The 17,528-nt window shown below is 37.4% G+C and overlaps 1 protein-coding gene across 1 annotated transcript; it reads right to left on the reverse strand.

The window, feature by feature from the left end:
- Positions 1-1,729: 1,729 nt before the first annotated feature.
- Positions 1,730-15,908, reverse strand: LOC306861592 (insulin-like growth factor 1, adult form). Its single transcript, XM_079403961.1, has 5 exons — positions 15,460-15,908; positions 14,092-14,251; positions 6,364-6,545; positions 5,790-5,825; positions 1,730-4,715 (listed from the first exon to the last, which is right to left on the reverse strand). The coding sequence occupies exons 1-5, from the start codon at positions 15,502-15,504 to the stop codon at positions 4,656-4,658; spliced, it is 483 nt and encodes a 160-aa protein (XP_079260087.1). The 5' UTR covers positions 15,505-15,908; the 3' UTR covers positions 1,730-4,655.
- Positions 15,909-17,528: the final 1,620 nt, after the last annotated feature.

A 17,528-nucleotide genomic window follows, 5' to 3' on the forward strand; every position in this document is an offset into this window, starting at 1 on the left:
CGTCTGTTCCAGCAGGCTAACTCATACCTTGTATTCATTAGCGGAGAAAATATGGCTTTTTAGCCCTACATTAATTATTTTTCTTCTGAAACTACTGTGGGGAAGTTTGGGAAATGGTAAAAAGAACTGAATTAGACCACAAGGTCATTGAGAAGACAATAGCACACGTAAGTTGAATGGGCTCAGAGCTTCAGTTTCAGGGTTAGGTCCAGGAACCGTGTCCTTAGATGCACTCGGCACTCGGAGAGCTACTGTAGGCCCGGTCTGGGGAAAATACACAAGCTTGCTTTTTAACTAGAATCCCTCTAAAACTGACCAGCAGATGGGAAGCTGCTGCCTTCAAACAGCTGTCCTTGGTTACCATTGCTGGATGGCACATGGAATGGTGGTATTGGCGTGTCATGTGTGTAAGAAATGTGCATTGCTGTTGTCATAACAGAATAGAATGCCATTGCAAGATTTAATAGGAGTCAAAGTACACTGAGTGTTTTTGTGGAGTGTGGTTTGGAAGTGCATTATCTACTGATTGTTTGTTTTTGGCAGCCTTTTTTGTTTTCTTTACAACAAACGTACCTTAGGGAACACAAAAGGAGATGTTTTGAAGAATGTTCATGTAGATTGTTTTCTTAATAGAGAACAGTGGTGACCTAAAGCTCCTAAAATGTCAAAAAGCATTATAACAGTGGTTCAAATGAGATATAGAAACTATGGTTTTCTATAGTTTTGTGTTTGATAGTGATGCCAGAAGTCATTTTAGTATTATTTATACTGTATGCTATTGTAGTATTAATTATATTTTGAATTGGCTTTTATTTTGATATTTTCATTTTAAGTTAATTCTTTGTTTTAGTTATTTCATTAGTTTTTTTTTTTTATTCTGCTGTTTAGCTTTATTTTATTTTTGAAATAAATTTTATTTAATTTTTATATCAGTGTATAATGACTTAAATTGTATTTTTTGTTCAGACAAAGTTCAGGTTTGAATCATCTATTACAATTCTTAGAAAGGTTATTCAATGGTTTCTCAGGTTTTTCTGAGAATCCAAAATAATTTGCAGACTGTAATTTATTTAATTGGGCATAATTGATTTGGTATTACCAAGAAAAATGGATGAAAAAATATTCAAAATACCAAAAAGACAACGCTTGCCAGTTGCCTGTTCCACATTTCAAATTATGGCTGCTGAACCTAAGCCAGGTGGCCAATTTATCTATTAAAAGGCTTGATTGTTCCACTATATATCTATAAAAAATTGCTGACAGATTGCAAGAGCTTTGTCCCGTCACTGAGTACCTCCTAGAAAGAGCTGAATGTGCAGCCACAGCCTGATTTGTTTGTCTTGGCTGAACATTTAGGAAGTATCACTTTGTCGTGTGGTGAATAAGCATTAATGTACAGCTTGGTAAATGCTATACCTTAATTATCTTTTAGTATTCGAAGTGCTTTGCAAGGGGCAGAAACATTGCTTCTCTGCTTGAAAGACTGAGTTTTAGTCTGTGTGTTAGCTTTGAGTTTACAAAAAAAGTATTTTTCTTCTGGGTAAACAGATGAATAGATGACTCATCCTGCACTAACAGATTTTTGCCCAATCAAATGCTCTCAATAAGCAAAAAGCCCCTCCCCCTTGAAACTGGTAAATAATCAACAAATATTGGTTCATGGCTGTTATGTAACTAAAAAGTATAGTTCCTGTTATTGCAATAATCACTCATTGAGACGTCAGGTTTTGACAAGTGGTTTATTCAGCAGGAATGGTGAACAATCTGTCAGTATTTTCATATTTTGTACAGAAAGCAATTGAGCACCAGTAAAGCCTCACAATCAAAAGAATCCTTTAATGGTCAATGCCCAGAATCCTCTAATATTTGTTCTTCCATACTGTTTCTGTCTCTGGATTTATGTTCTGATGACAACTATCAAACTCAAGCAAAGTGTCGCAAATCTCCGCAGCAGTCTTGAATCCTACATTCAATTTAATGGAAACAGAACAACTTCAAAATAAGCACAATATTTCTATCTTTAGTGCTGCCCATATTTGCCATAACCAACAAACCTTAAATATTCAAAGTCTTTGGTAGTATGTGAGGACCTTTTGCTGGAGGTCTATTACATCAAACTTGTGCACATTATATAGACTTCTGGGTGGCTATTGCATGATTCTACATTAGTCTATTGTTTCTAAATTCAGATTGAGATGATATAAAACGCATACTGCCCAGTTCAAAAGTACAAACACTTAAAGACCCAAATTTAGGTTGTCCAGAAATGGATAGTTACCTTTCTGAAAATGTTATCCTTCTGCATCATCTTGTTTATAGATGATTTATCTTCGAATGGTTAATGTGCTGCTAGTTAAAACATAACCTTTCTTCATAACACTGATGGTGTAATTTACTTAATTTTGGTGCAATTTTCCTATTAAACCTCCCCAGATATATTGATAAGTATAAACATAGGCAAGTGAAAAAGAAAAACAATAGTCCTGAATAGAGTCGTACAGTGTTAGCCAAATTACACTGTTACTAACTGGTTGAATTGTACTGTAACTGTGTCTGTATTACATTGAAGACTGTTTTGCACCATTTCCTTGCCAGTTACAAATACTTGAGTTGTAGAATCAGTTCCAGGATGTCTAAATGAATGTAGTGCGCATGAAAAGCTACTTTGTGATGGTCAAAATCTTGGTAATGTTAGACATTTGCAGTTCACAGTACTCTGTCAAGTTTTTTGGCATAGGGACGTTATTGTTTCAAAAATAATAATTTAAAAACCAAAGTAAACAAAAACAGCAATTAACCATCTTGGGCCTTTTTCCATGCATTCACAGCTCTCACAAAAATACTTTAGCTCGCTTACACTGTAACCTTATTGAAATAGCTTAAAAATAAAAATAAAAGAATATTATTACAATGGTGGCCACAAGGCTGTGCAAAAGGGAAGACTTCCAACATAGAGCTTCATGTTTTCAGCCAACCCCTGCAAGTAACAAACTACAAAATAGCACCATTATACAGTGGGTTGATCTTTTATATGGTTCCGCTATATGATGGCATCACATACGATTATGGTTAGAGAATGCAAAGGTTAATATAGGTTGAGTATAGATACAGAGTAAACTGTGTGCGTTGATGTGATCCATTGGGGTCAGAAAAGAGGAAATCACCATGCAGAGGGACTGTGAAAACAGCCTAGGTGTAGAGGGATAGTTCACCCAAAAACAGATATTCTGTCATTATTTGCACCTTATGTCATTTTTATTAACCTGTGTTCTGGTATTTTTCTTTTTCAGATTGAGAAAAAAAAAAATTCTAATATTTTCTGTACAATCATAGTTTGTAGCGACCACATCTGTAAAGCTTCAAAAAGGACAGTAAATGCAAATAAAAGATAATTCCAAATGATCGGTGCTCTGCAATCCAGAAATTTAAATCAATATTCAGTGATAAATTTCACCTTTTTATAAACCCATTTCCGCTTCAGCGAATAAAACAAAATAAAAAAGATAGTTGTGTGATAGTTTAAAATAGTCACATATGAGCCATAAGGCTGTTTTATGCAAAATAAAGTCACAACTGCCTTTTACCCAGCAGAAACGAGCATCAGAAATGGACTGAAAAAGTCATAGTGTGAGTAAACCCATGAGAGGGTAAAGTAAAAATGAGTAAATGACACAATTTAAATTTTTGGGCGAAGTATCCTTTTAATACAGCTATTGAGTTGCAGTTATGTCACCAGTCTTTTGCTGTAAATATGCAAACCTGCAACTTCCTATTTGATAAACAGTAGCTGCTAAACCAGATTATGTTCTTCTTGATGGTATATGTTACAATAGCTAGTAATTTTTTGCATCTGTTGTGGTTTCTGTTGTCATCCCTCTGTCTTTCCTGTGCGTGCTGATACACTGGTGTAAATGCATGCGGATAACTGTTCGAGTGAATGGCTTTCACCTCCCATATTCTAAAGAAGGTAAAGCATGCAGTTAAAATTATTTTAAAAAAGAAGCAAAGATCCCTCACACACAATTTAAAAAAAAGCACACACAAGGTGTTTTGCAGGATGTAGGTCGTGTTCCATCAATCCTAAATGTGTTCTCTAGAGCACCTCAGCACATCTGCATAAGGCTTTTATATAATCCCCCTTGATCTGGTCTTGCACAACGATTCAACTACGAAAAGACTGATTTGTATTTTATACGTCATCTCTCTGTGCAGCCGTAGTTCGGTTTTGCAAGGGTTCCAAACGGTCTAGACAGCCTTTCTTGTCATCACGGTCTGTGATCTCACTCCTTTCTGTGCCCGCAAGCATTAATATTTTGCCACTATAAAAAGCTTTTGGCATCCATTAGGTGCAATCGTTCACACGAGGAGGATAAACAGTTATCATCTGACTTTTTTAGCAGCTAATTTAATATTTTCCCCCAGTATGGAATGGTGCAGTGTATGGAAATCATCAGATTTTGTTTGTCTTAACTTGGGACTTTAACAGTATCCAGTATCTTGTTGTTTTTTTAAATTGTATTTTTTAGTATTTTGTTGTTTTTTTGTGATGTTTTTTACAGTGGAGCACGTCCCTGGAAGACCAGTCTTTCTTTCCTCTTGTTTTCCGCTGTCCATCAGTTTCACTTGTCTCTCTCAGCCATTCGCCCTAATGTCCTCTACATGCGATAGTTTCTGCCCCCTGTATTTCCTCGGCTCGAGTTCTTCTGATGGACCTCCTGAAAATAAGAAAGAGAAAGGCAGTAAACTTAAGTTTAGATTATGAGAAGTAACGCAGAAAGCCGACCCAATGAGAGCGGAACGGCTGCTGCTGCCCATAACAACACAGCTGTTTGGTGAACGGAGTGTTATTTCATAATGCTGAGGAAATCTACTGTCAGAGCAACACCTCAAAGGTTTCACTGCAGCAAGATTAATAAGTGTAATTCACGAGCTGGGAATCAAACCGCATGCAAAGGCTGGTGTGAAGGGCCAGACTCTGAACTCAGCGTGCAGACATCTAAGGTGACCTTAGATTCGGCTTCCAACGCATGACGTATGGGTGCAGAAATATGTCTGTGGAGAGCACATGCAGGTCTACCACAAAAACCACTTAGGCAGTTCACTTGCTAATGGTTTTCTTTTTCGAGAGAGGACGACTGAGAGCACTTAAAAGGATGGCCCACATTTGGGCAGCGGGGGTTAGGGAAAAGCTGCTTTTTCCTTACGTATGTATCACAGCACAATGTACCAGCATTATTTGCTGAGCTCTGAGATGAGGTAAACGAACAGCTCACCCAAAAATGACAATTCTGTCATCATTTACTCATCCGTTTCAAGCCCATATGACTTTCTTTCTTGAGTGGAACACAAAAGGAGACATTTTGAAGAATGTGCCTGTCAGTTTTTACCATGCAATTGCAGTAAATGGGGAATGGAGCTGTCAAGCTTCAAAAAGAATGTGAAAGTAACTTAAAAGTGGTCCATATAATATGGACATCTATATTAAGAGTTAGGATGGATAAATAATGACTTTTTCACACAAATCTTTAGAAGCCCTTTAACAAAGAGTATGAGTTGTGGAAACCACTTTTATGGTTTGTTTTTGGTCCTTTTGGAGCTCAGAAATTTACCAGAAAGTCAGTCATACAGGTTTAAAAGTGAGTGAGTAAATGACTGAATTTTATGTTGTGAAGTATTACTTTAATACAAGTTCCATGTCAGAAAATGCGCTAATCTTGAATGCTATTATATAAACATTCAAGAATCATCATGTTAATTATGGCTCATTTTCAGACTGAGGGAAGACTTACCTTACAGGAAGAGTGGCTATGTCCACATGTAGGTTTCTGCAGGAGATAAAGTTCATATGACATTTTGTGAAATTGGTCAGCTGATACTGCAATCACCATTATGTATTCATAAACCATTATCCATCACGAGGCTTTACAGAAATGTACAATTGTGTCAAACATTCTATTGACCCTTCGCTAAGCCCCGCCTTAAAATTTTACTGACCAATGATACTTTAGCATCCGCCCACCATCTTTTTTTGCCCTTTCTATAGCGTAAGTTGGAAGAAATCCTGGGCTTTTGGAAAGTTCTAAGCAGAATTTTAATGAAAAATATGGTAAAAGTTGTTGCAATATTGACACCAGGAGCACAGAAAGAAAATATGGAGTGTTTTTTTTTCTCTCTTTTGCTAATCTTTGCATAAATCTTGATGAGACTGAAGTACACATTTTCTTCTATGTTGCTTCATAATATCAGCTTTTTAATGGAAAACAAGACAAAAAGACATTATTTTTTTGCAGTGCAAATGACATTAGCCGAGAGGGCGGATCTTAGCGAAGGGTTAGTTCTGACATCATCAGGATGGCTGCACACCTTTGCTGTCCTGGGACTGTCTGTGTGCCGTAGCGTTCGTAGGGATCGTGGAGATTTGCCGGGCTTTACGGGTGCACAGTACATCTCAAGGCGCCTTAGCTCACAGCTCTGAAAGCAGCATTCATCCACGATGCCGCGATTGTGCGACCGTCTCGAACTAGGCCCATATCCTGTCGGTTTGCCTGTTGGATGCATAGAAATAACATTCATAAATAACCATTTGGAGGGCAAGATACGCATGCGAAAAGTGAAAGCACTCCTAAATCACTGCTGTGGGGGAAGGCCAGCAATTAATTGCATGCTCAAATTTTGTCCGAAGGTACGTTAAATAAAGCCTGTCATCACATTGAGTTCAAGCCCTTTATCCATTTTATTCTTGGCATGGCACCAGCTCATGAAGAACAATTACAGCCTGCAAGGTCATGCTCTGAAACGCTAAATCTCTAAAACTTTCGGTAGTAACCTGTGGTCATGAGCGCTATAATAGCTTAGCGTAGCAGCCAGACCGTAGCTGTGATTCTTCAGATATATGGGCGAGTGAATGACATGAATTTCTTCAGCGTAAAATTTACAGGGTGTTGCTTTGCACAGAGCGGACCCTTCTTGGCAAGCCCCCCAGTTAAATGGAGGTCACACTGACCCGAAATGTTGAGAATGTCACATTTTGCAGTTTCAAACCTGATATCTTTAAACTTGATTGCTGGTTTGGGAGGCCAAATCCGGCCCTTGTGAGGGTCAAATTAACCTATGGAGAAAAACCCCCTGCTCTGTTGAGAAGAATGATGTTCCAGGATGAACCGTAAACTTTTCCCAGAGTGGTTGTTAATGCCGCTGCTAAACTAGGTGATAATTACCCATGTGAAAGAACATGAAACTGCCTCATGCATATCAATTTTGTGTTCTGTTAATGAAGTCAATGCACTATTATGTCCTAGACATAACGTTTAACAATGAGGTTGGACTACTTACATGTGTAGAATTCAGGATTTGGGATGTCTGATCCCAAACGGATTTGTGTTAAAGGTAGCGCTGAGACACCTCACTAAGTTAATGTTTCTTTCTCCATGTCGCCAATCTCCCGGTGGCCTTAAAAAAATATCCCACTCTCCATTTACAAGTCGCCACTCACCTAGAGCAATATAGCTCCGATAGGCTTTTCCCTGTTACCAAATGAAATAATAATAATTTAATATGGCATTTACAAGGAGGAAATGCCTTTCCCTTTCAGAGTTAATAGCTCTTGGCTCGCAGGGCTGCCAGTGCTGACAAAATGCATTAACTTCTGCCTTGCACTTGCTGCATTCTGACAGCGTTGTTTTGGAAAGAGAGGTGCTCTAATTCTGACAAACATGCTCCCCTGCAGACTGCATAACTCTTGGGTGCCGAACAGTTCTGGGAGATTAGGGGGCGCTGCTATCTTTCAATACAGTAGGGTCATTTTGAGAGTTTTATGTAGGACACTAATGGTAGAATTGTGTTCACACACTCATTTTTGGACACTTTTGATGGCCTTCAAATTGCCTCATTGAAAGAGTGACCTTATACTGTAGATTTGAGATTAATTAGAGATAATTTAGACTTTTGTGGCTTTTATTCCGTGTCTAAACCACCTGTAGTATATGCTAAAAAAAATATATGTTTTTCTCTGAATCACCATTTGTATTTGCCAAATAAATGCTGTTCAAATGACAAAAAACAAGAATTATTTTGCAGTAAACCAGTCAATCAGATTGTTACAACCCAGTCAGATTGTTTTCTGGATGATTTTCTAATCCGTTTCTACAAAAAAAGAAAGAAAAAGACAAAACAATCCTCCCAAAATTAAAATCTGCTGTTTTTGTCAAAATAGCTCTTATGACCCTTCATAAAATCCATTGAGTGGTGGCCCAAGAGGTGCAATATACAACAAAAGCACATCTTATAATGCAGTATAATCAGTTTAAATGGCTTTTCAGAGATTTGAAGTGCTGAATTTTAAGAGATCAAAGTTGTATTCCTAAAATAAGGTATTATTGTTAGATCATCTATGAACCAACACTGTTCTGCAGGCCTGTTTTCATGTTTTGTTCTTTTATCAGTAAAACAAGCATATTAGTAAGTACTTTGTGTTTTTCATTATCCATATAAATTGTCCACAGATTAGGTCATGTATTTATTGAAGATTGTAGCATTGTGGAATAGATTATCTATCAGCTCAGCTGGCAGTCTTCAATCCCCTCACCCAGAAAAACCATCAACCCATTCACAACATTGTGAGAGAGCTGTGAAAACTGAGCAGAGCAACACGGTGATCAAGATCAATGTGCCGTCTGCTTCAGTGTTGCAAAAACACAAACGTTAACACACAAGTGTGTCCTAACACCTTTGGGTAGACACCTTTGCTTCCAACTAAACATCATCATGCATCAGAACATGTACATTCCGATGAGGAACACCGCTGGAAAGAAGCTGAGTTTTATAGCCATGCTCAGGTTATTAAAGAACAGGGAGTTCTTGTAGCTGTTGCCATACGCTGCCTGCATAGTGTCAGGAAGTTTACTGTTCACTGGAGACTATGAAAGCTGCTATAGTCCTGGAAACTGCCTCTTTATCAATGGTACCACAAAGAGTTTATAGTAAGATGAAATGTCCTTCCAAGTTTTTTTTTTTTTTTTTTTTTTGTCTCCTGGCTCTTTTTGCCACTGTTCACTATGCAAAGAGATGTCGGCTCTTGCAACATTAACAATTGAATAGGAACTGTTAGTGGTGTTTAAAGGTTGTCAGCAGCCAAGTAATGGTTTGCTGTTTGTCACAATGTTTTGAAATTTTCAACCAAGGTGTTTTGCTGTTATACATTAATAGAAATTAATTTTTTTATATTTTTGTGTCTGTTTGATAGATATAGATTTTAAAAATACTTTTATATATCTATTTAAAATTATCTATATATCCAGAGTTATCTTTATACATAGATAAAGATTTAATTTTTAAATATATTTATTGTATCTATTTAAAAGATTTATATAGGTTATGATTTATAACTTGAACGTTATATTAAAGGGGTCATGAACTGAGAAACCAAAATTCCCTTGGTCTTTTGACATATAAGAGGTCACTGTACTATAAAAACATCCTGTAAGTTTCAGAACTCAAGACTTTTTTGTTAGTATAAAAACAACTTATATTGAAGCCAAAAACGGCAGCTTTTGGAGTGTTCTACTCTATGATGTAATAGTGTGGATAAGCACTGCCTCCACAGAAGAAGATCAATGCCTGCTTCTACATCGCTACCTGTTTAGCCCCGCCCACCGACACCCAAACATGTAGTGTTTACGAGAGAGGCAAATGCACAGGTCTAAGTACGCAGAAACCAAATGATAAAGATGGCTCAGAAGACAAGAAGACACTGTGCAGTGCCAAGTTGTGGAAAACAGCATTTGGATTGCCTTCTCTCTGATCCCAATGTTAGGAAAGAGTAGATGAACTTTAGATTTAATGAAGTTCCAGACCGCGTTAAGAAGAACTAGGTACTTTGTTCACTTCATTTCAACGCAGATTCGTTTACAAACAAGACACAATGCAGGATTTTCAGAGAGACTGAAACTGAAAGACGATGCTGTGCCGACTATATTGGATCCGACAGTAATGTTGCAACACACAAGTGTGAGTAACAGAGCGTTCTGATGAGGGGGGTTAAAAACGGGACAGAAAATAGCCTGTTACTTCTAATTTATGTTTTTGTGAGGTAAAAATCTTGATAACATAAGTGGACAGAGAACAGTACAAAATAACAAATGGAGGCAGTTAAAGTCCCCTTTAAAAATAATAGCAATTTTTCTCCAAAGGTCATGTGAGTTTCAAGCAACAGGAGGGTGGGAATATGATGACAGAAGTTTCCTTTTAGACCAAATGATCTACAGGTACAATTTAATTGGATTGACCAAAAAATGTGAATGGGAAAGATTGATTCTTGCACTTGGCTCAAAAATCCAAATAGGCACGTTTCTCTAGATGAAGTCTTGGTTCATGCTTGGATTTAGTGAGAAGTCTTATTGTCTGCGTGTCTTGTAATTCAGACAGCCAATGCTTATATATTAGGCCTTGTGGTTAAAAAACACTTTCTTCTCACTAGAAAAGTGTTGAACCCAGAATACCCAGTGCCCTCTGCAACGTGTTTGTGTCCAGTAGAACAACGGTACGGGAGGGTGCATCCTGATCATCCTGTAATCCCCTATAATCCGGTGCTGCTCTAGGACAAGGGCCAAGCCTGACTGTGTGCTGTTGATGTGTTCTTCTCTCCAGCTGCTTCAAACATAATGAAACCAGACGAACGGAATTGAAAAGTAGTCCTATCAGTGATGTTTGTGACAGAACTTCCATTCTGTTTTGCGGTCTTAGCTACTGAGAGGAGATGACCTGCAATCTTTTCATCACCGATTGATTAATAAAACTACTTAGTAATGTTGGAAGTATATATTTGCAAGTTGATGGCATATGAACAGCATGATAGCATATGTGATTTGCCAGACTTTCTAAGTTGAGCTGATATCAATTAAAGAATTATGGACAAAAAATCTTTGGTACTGATCATACCATATCATAATTAAATGCGGTGGTACAATTTACCACCGCATTTAATAGGCATTTTGTGCTCTGTTGATGAAAATTAGCAATAAAGCTGTCCAGAAATGCTATATATTCAGCTGCAATATTTGCACTAAAAAGCTTCCTGTTTTGTCAGAAAGTGAAAAAGATATATGAAATAGTCCATAAAGTACATTTTATTCTGACCAAAATCACTTGAAAGCACAGCATGTCCAGACATGACTAGAATGCAACATAATTGCTTTCAGGATTCACATAATTCTATGAGGCAACCTTCAGCAGATGTTCACCTGTCATCCTGAAGTGCCAGATCACTAGAGGTCCTTCCAAATGTGTGAGAGGATACTTGCACCCACCTCTGGACAAATTGTGTTTTTACAGCGCATACTGAGCCAAAACTTTCCGCATTCCTGGTATGTTTGTGTCTGGGGAATGGGAATGCATCCTGAGGTGCATGTTGAGCCTGTTGGTAGACGTCAGAGGTGATTTGCAGGAAAAGACTACACAACCATGGAGGGAAAGGGCAGCTCTGTGTCAACACAAACACTCCTGGCCACAAGGTGTTCTTTGTAAAAAAAAAAATGAATTATGTGCTTAGATCTGCATCAATCTTTTCGGAGCCCCCTTCCTTTCCAATAACCCAAGACAATGTGGGATATGGCTGACACTGAGGCATTTCAAAGACAACTGAGGAATTCTAGGTCAGGCTAACAATTGGGAAAAAAATGACTGCACTGTCAGTTTCTTCTTCTGTGTCGTCCTCTTCACTGTGTCTTTAAAAAGCCACATTTTGTTTCAATAAATTTCCACCGAGTAATATTTTCCAATTCGTTGGCCATTCTATCAAGATAATGAAATCTGAAGTTTTGAAATATGAGAGGAGTTCCACTGGCAGTAAGGGCACTGACGAGATGGGCTGCATTGCAGCTGTCACTGAACACAATGCCTAATTGTCACATAATCCAGTTTATTTATTATTGAATTCACGTGTTTGAGCAAAAACCCCCAACAAAAACAGGTTTTTGTACAACAAAACAAACAAAAACAACAACAAAAACACAGGTTTAGAATGACAAATGCAAAATAATATTAATGATTATATACAGTATAATAAGAGTTAAAATGATGGGGTTGTACAGTATGTACCCCGGTTTTTATACTACATACTAGGTCAAAGTCAAATGATCTGTATAAAATCATCTATTTGCTCTTCACCGAATCCGTCATGCTGATGCAATAATTTCATGGAAAGTTCAGATTAGCATAAACGTATTTATTTTGGGCTCTGTACTGACAAAACAAACACTTGGCCATTGACAGCCATGAGCGATCCAGCCAGATCCTTTGTGACCACTAAAAGCTCAAATGTTGTTGACTGGAAACTTAAAATGTCAACTTTAACTTGAAGTTCAATCTCGCTTCGCTTTTAAAGTAAGTGAATAAAATGTGTCTCCACAGAATCAGTGGGTTCTGTCCACTTGTCAAAATAAACACTTCATACGTCATCATCACGAGACTCTCATGCTTCCTTGAGCCATTTGCACAACATAAATATCTCATTGGGTAATTCAAACAGATAACTATATATGTGCAACATTTAAACCATCATAGCTGCACATGGTGATGTAACTAGTCTCATTTGGTACACTGAAATCGGATGTCATAGACAGGACAATTGATTTTACGAATAGTCTAAGATTAGAAACTTTTTGATCTAGTTACTACTTAGTAGACATTGCAAAATAGTTATGCAGTTTGAGTTTTCAAACTACTTGTCCTTAAAGATACAGTTCACTCAAAAATCTCACCCATGTTGTTTGGAACTAATATGCTATTCTACATTTTGCTGTTAAAATGTGGCTGAAGTAATGTCAGTGGTAGAACCATTCAGCATGAAACTTTTTAAATGTACAAATCATCATTTGAGATGAGCAGTTTGCACATTCTGCTAAATATTTTACTTTGTGTGAAATGGAAAAAAAGTGACCTGTGGGTCATTAAATAATGACAGAATCTTCATTTTTGGGTGAAAAGTCACTTTAAGCCAATGTTTCATGAATTGATAAATTGATTGGTTGATTGATTGATTGATTTCAAAATAAATACGAGAAAAATAAATTAAAAACTATTTATTTTATTATTTTATTAGTACGCAAATAGATCACCCTGTTAGATAAATTGACAAATAAACATTACAGAATAAATTTCAATTAGCTGCATGCTCAAGATAGGAAAAGTGAGTCCACAAAGTGTATGGACAAAGTGTAAAAAGCAAGTCCCATCAAGGTCTAGAACTCCTGAATCTCTCCTACTGCTGATTGGGACAACCCAAGACTCAGCAGTTCTCATGGCTTGTGGAAAAAGAGAGATTTAAGTCTAGGATTCAAAATGGTTTTCTTTGGGTAGTCCCCAGTATTCAGTTGGATGTACACTACATTTATTTGCCCTGCCTACTTGTGTCCGCCAAATTCCAGCAACCTCATTCTGGGAGCAAAGCAGCTGGCTGATCTTCTTTAAATGTAATACACGAGCATCAGTCACAGCATTTTTTTCAGCTGCCTCTTCGGCATTGCAAGTGCTCACCTTACAATAATCTAAAGTGAAGTGGAATTCACAACCTATTTTACTTCCATAATGACATCTTTTCAGGCTTTATCTTTTTTTGGGGGGGTCTTTGAAAAGTGATTGGATCATGAAAAGTGGGCATTATATACGGTACCAGAATGGACCCCTGTGGTTTGAAAAGTGAGGGATTTGTGAATAAGTCATATTCGAAGCATGTTCATATATACAAAGGTTTTTTTTTATTAAAGCATATAAACATTTATATTTGGTATAACATGCACTAATGAATCATGCATAATATGTCTAAAAACATGCATTGACAATGCAATGCAAAACAAGTAGTTTTTGGCATCAGTAGATTACTTGAATTGTAAACTTTCTATCCAGTATAACTGAGACAAAGCAAAAGCAGAACGGAGGGAAAATTTTGGAAAATTGGACAGCAAGACATGAAAACTGATGCTTTTCTTATTTATGAGTGGCGCATTAGTGCATGGGGAAAGAGAAAGAGAGGAAGAGAGAGAGAGAGAGAGAGAGAGAAAAAACAGCAGTTGATGAATAAATAAAATGTGCACTTACTGAAATAAAAGCCCCTGTCTCCACACACAAACTGCAGCGTGTCTACAAGCTCCGCCCCGCACAGCGTCTCCGGCCCCGCCTCCAGTGTCGCGGGAGTCAATGCGAGGACGCACAGCACCAGTGAGAGGGTGTGGGTGCACGAGAGACAGCGCATGGCACACTGCATCTCAGAGAAAGGGAAACCAGAAATACATTACATTTATGCACTGAAACACTAACGACAATGTACATTTTTATTTACCTTATTTATTTATTGTCTTTATTTGTTGATTTCTTTCTTGTATTCTACCTTCTTTGCTTGTGTTTTCTATCTATCTATCTATCTATCTATCTATCTATCTATCTATCTATCTATCTATCTATCTATCTATCTATCTATCTATCTATCTATCTATCTATCTGCCCAGATGCTACTTATCTTTCATGTTTCTAACATCTTTTGAATATCAAACAGCCTGCAGAGACAGGTGCCTGGATATTGAGGTACTTCTAAAAGCAAAAAACGATAAAATGCTATCAAAAGTTAAACCGTTCTATGCACCTGTCTTTTGCGCGCGTGCATTTACTTAAATATTTACTCCCATTCAGATGTATAACTCTGTTTCTGTGGTGGCTTTACAAGTCAGTGTCCTACCTCTATCCGCACGCAATCTCGCTAAACCAGAGCACGTTATTTCGAGGCACTTCTCCACAAATGCGCGCGGAAATGTCTCCAGCGCGCGCTTTGAAGCGCCTAGTACTCCCCCGTGCCAATAGGATACTGCTGCTTGAACTCAGTGTCCGGTAAAAGAAGAGCGCTTTTGTAAACCATGCATTTTTTTGGGTTGCTTGGATAAAACATTGTGGTTCACCTACAGTTACGTGAGGTGGAACTGGAAAGCTGCAAAGCCGCCAAACCCAAATAGGAAGCACTTTACATAATAAAGAGAATATAATGCGCAACCACACAACGCACAAGTATGCTGCAAAACCTTCTGCCCGAGCCCTTAATCGTGTCAACTCAGCAATATTTACTTTTAAGGGTCGTGATATACAAGTTGGTGACTTGTGCACTGCGCAAATGAACTCCCTAGTGCATCATGATATGACTCACCATGCACATCATGAAATCTGTCGTAAGTCTCAAAAGTTTGCCATATTACAGCTGTCAGATCTTTAATGTGACATACTTTTGCATGCACAGTCTAATGTCATGCAAAGATGCAGATTGTTCATTGATTAAAATTATTTTGAAATTGAGTGCAAATTTTCTTTAAAATATCATTCAGTCCCTATATGATCTATATTATAGTCTATTGCTTCAGTCAGAAATCAATAATGGTTAGTCCAAGGTACCTATTTGCTTTGATAGGAAATAGGTTAAGTTACCTTAAAGACATCACAATGCCCCTGGAAGAAATGACCGCTAGACATCCCCTTGGGTCTCCAGCAAAAGACCAGCAAAAAAGAACTTGTTTGAAGTCATTAAAAAGCGAGAAAGAGGATGAGATGCGGGCAATGTCACATCTCAATATTCCGACTTTGTTCCATTGCGCAGGCTCGTTGTGGAGAAGTGAGATTTAGCGAACAGGAGACGGATTTGGAGAGAAAATCCCTCACATTTATCTACATTACAGAGACATTTTCAACAGGAAACAGCTGGGGCAGCATTTGCCTTCTCTTCTTTCTAAGTTACTCATTAAGGATTTTGGGCACCCTGTCAAATAACGTCATCTGCTTCTTAGAACAGGCTCGAATTTGGATCTTTCTAGGACTTACTAACAGAACAGAAAATATTGCATTGTAGAATGAAAACGAATAAGAGAGTTAGAGAAAGTGGTGAGTTTTTAGAAAGGGACAGAAGTTGAATTCAGAGACACTCCCATGCGTAATTTGCACGGTGTCTTTGTCATCTCTGTATTCTCAGCCGACGTTTAACTTTTTAAATCAATTTTTATAGTATATTAATTGCGAGGCGCAATTAATTGGGATAGCTAAGTGTTAACCAAAATATTTTAAAGCTGAAAGTTCTTGTATATATTATGTGTGTGTGTGTGTGTGTGTGTGTAGGCTATATATATATATATATATATATATATATATATATATATATACGGCCTATATCTGTATGTGTGTGTGTGTGTGTATGTATATATATATATATATATATATATATATATAGATAGATAGATATAGAAATAGAAATAGATATATACATTTTATGGCACAATGTGCATGTTCAACTGAAGACAGCAGGTAATGTTAAAGCTCCTTATTTAATACTCAAATCAAACATGGAAATAAATTAATAAATGAACACACACACATATTGATTTATTAGCCTATTATGTCGAGAAGCAAAAATAAAACTATATTTAATAAATTAATTTTGCATATTGTGCAAATAGTTGCAAGTTTATTAATGCATTTTCATATTTGTTTAGTGTATTAAATAAGGAGCTTTAACATAAACTGTTGTTTTCTGTTGAACGTGCAAATTATGCCATAAAGTAGCCAAGTTTAGATTAGATATTGATAAAACAATATATCACTTCAAACCGATTATCGGTCTATATTCTGTGTAGTGCGAGTATATTGTGCATATAGTGTACAATATATGTACAATATATTTTTACTGTGCGCATATTACGTTGCATATTGTGGTTTGATATCTGTCACTACACCGCTGCATTGTTTTTGGAATACGCACCCAAGACTTTCATCCATCATCGCTGTATATGGTGACGTGACAATAAAATGATCTGATTTGATTTAGAAACCGAACCACATTATTCACACTCATCAGCGCATACATGTGTAAAACACTGCAATAACATAATCCATGGAAAAGGGGTTGTCGAGTATTTATTTGATATAATTCCTGTCTAGATGATTGATGCTTAGCCTGGCTTCATGGGTAAGTTTTGTCAAAATACGGTCTGGCTGACCTCAGAGGAATGAGCTCTCTCATTGCTTCGATGAACAGACAGTGCATTCACTGAGACTTGGGAGAAGATTTCCCTCCACTAATACCATCTTGTAGTTTGCAAGATGGGCCAATAGGAGTGCTTGCATAGTAGTCTCTCTCACACACTCACAGAAAAGTAGTTAGAGGGGACACAGTAGTCAATGTGAAGGGACATGGCCAGTATAACTGGTTCTGGAAGCTTTTAGAAACCACCCAACAACCTCCTGCTGTGTGTGGTCAATGTTCACTGGGCAAAAGAGTGAGACTGGCACAGACATTGCTGAAATGTTTTTCTCATGTTTTCATCAAAACAACAATGTTCACTGATGATGCCAGCAATGGGTCGGCCAGCAGGATGAGGATTTGTTCAATGGTTAGCGGCGTTGTTGAAAAACCATTGCTACAATATGCACATGGAGAGTTAATCTGACCCTTGCAAAATTGATTTAACCATACACTTTTCACTGTAAAAATATTGTTCAGATAACAA

The sequence above is a fragment of the Barbus barbus genome (genome assembly GCF_936440315.1).
Source record: "Barbus barbus genome assembly, chromosome: 42".
Lineage (NCBI taxonomy): Eukaryota > Metazoa > Chordata > Actinopteri > Cypriniformes > Cyprinidae > Barbus > Barbus barbus.

Bases quoted from the DNA above. Each gene is read 5' to 3' on its own strand.
- LOC306861592 (XM_079403961.1), bottom strand. From the start codon at position 15,504: ATGTCTAGCGGTCATTTCTTCCAGGGGCATTGTGATGTCTTTAAG. The intron at 14,252-15,459 runs GTAACTTAACCT...TCTGAGATGCAG, and splicing joins GGCATTGTGATGTCTTTAAG to TGTGCCATGCGCTGTCTCTC. The intron at 5,826-6,363 runs GTGTGCAGCCAT...TATCTCCTGCAG, and splicing joins ACAGTCCCAGGACAGCAAAG to AAACCTACATGTGGACATAG.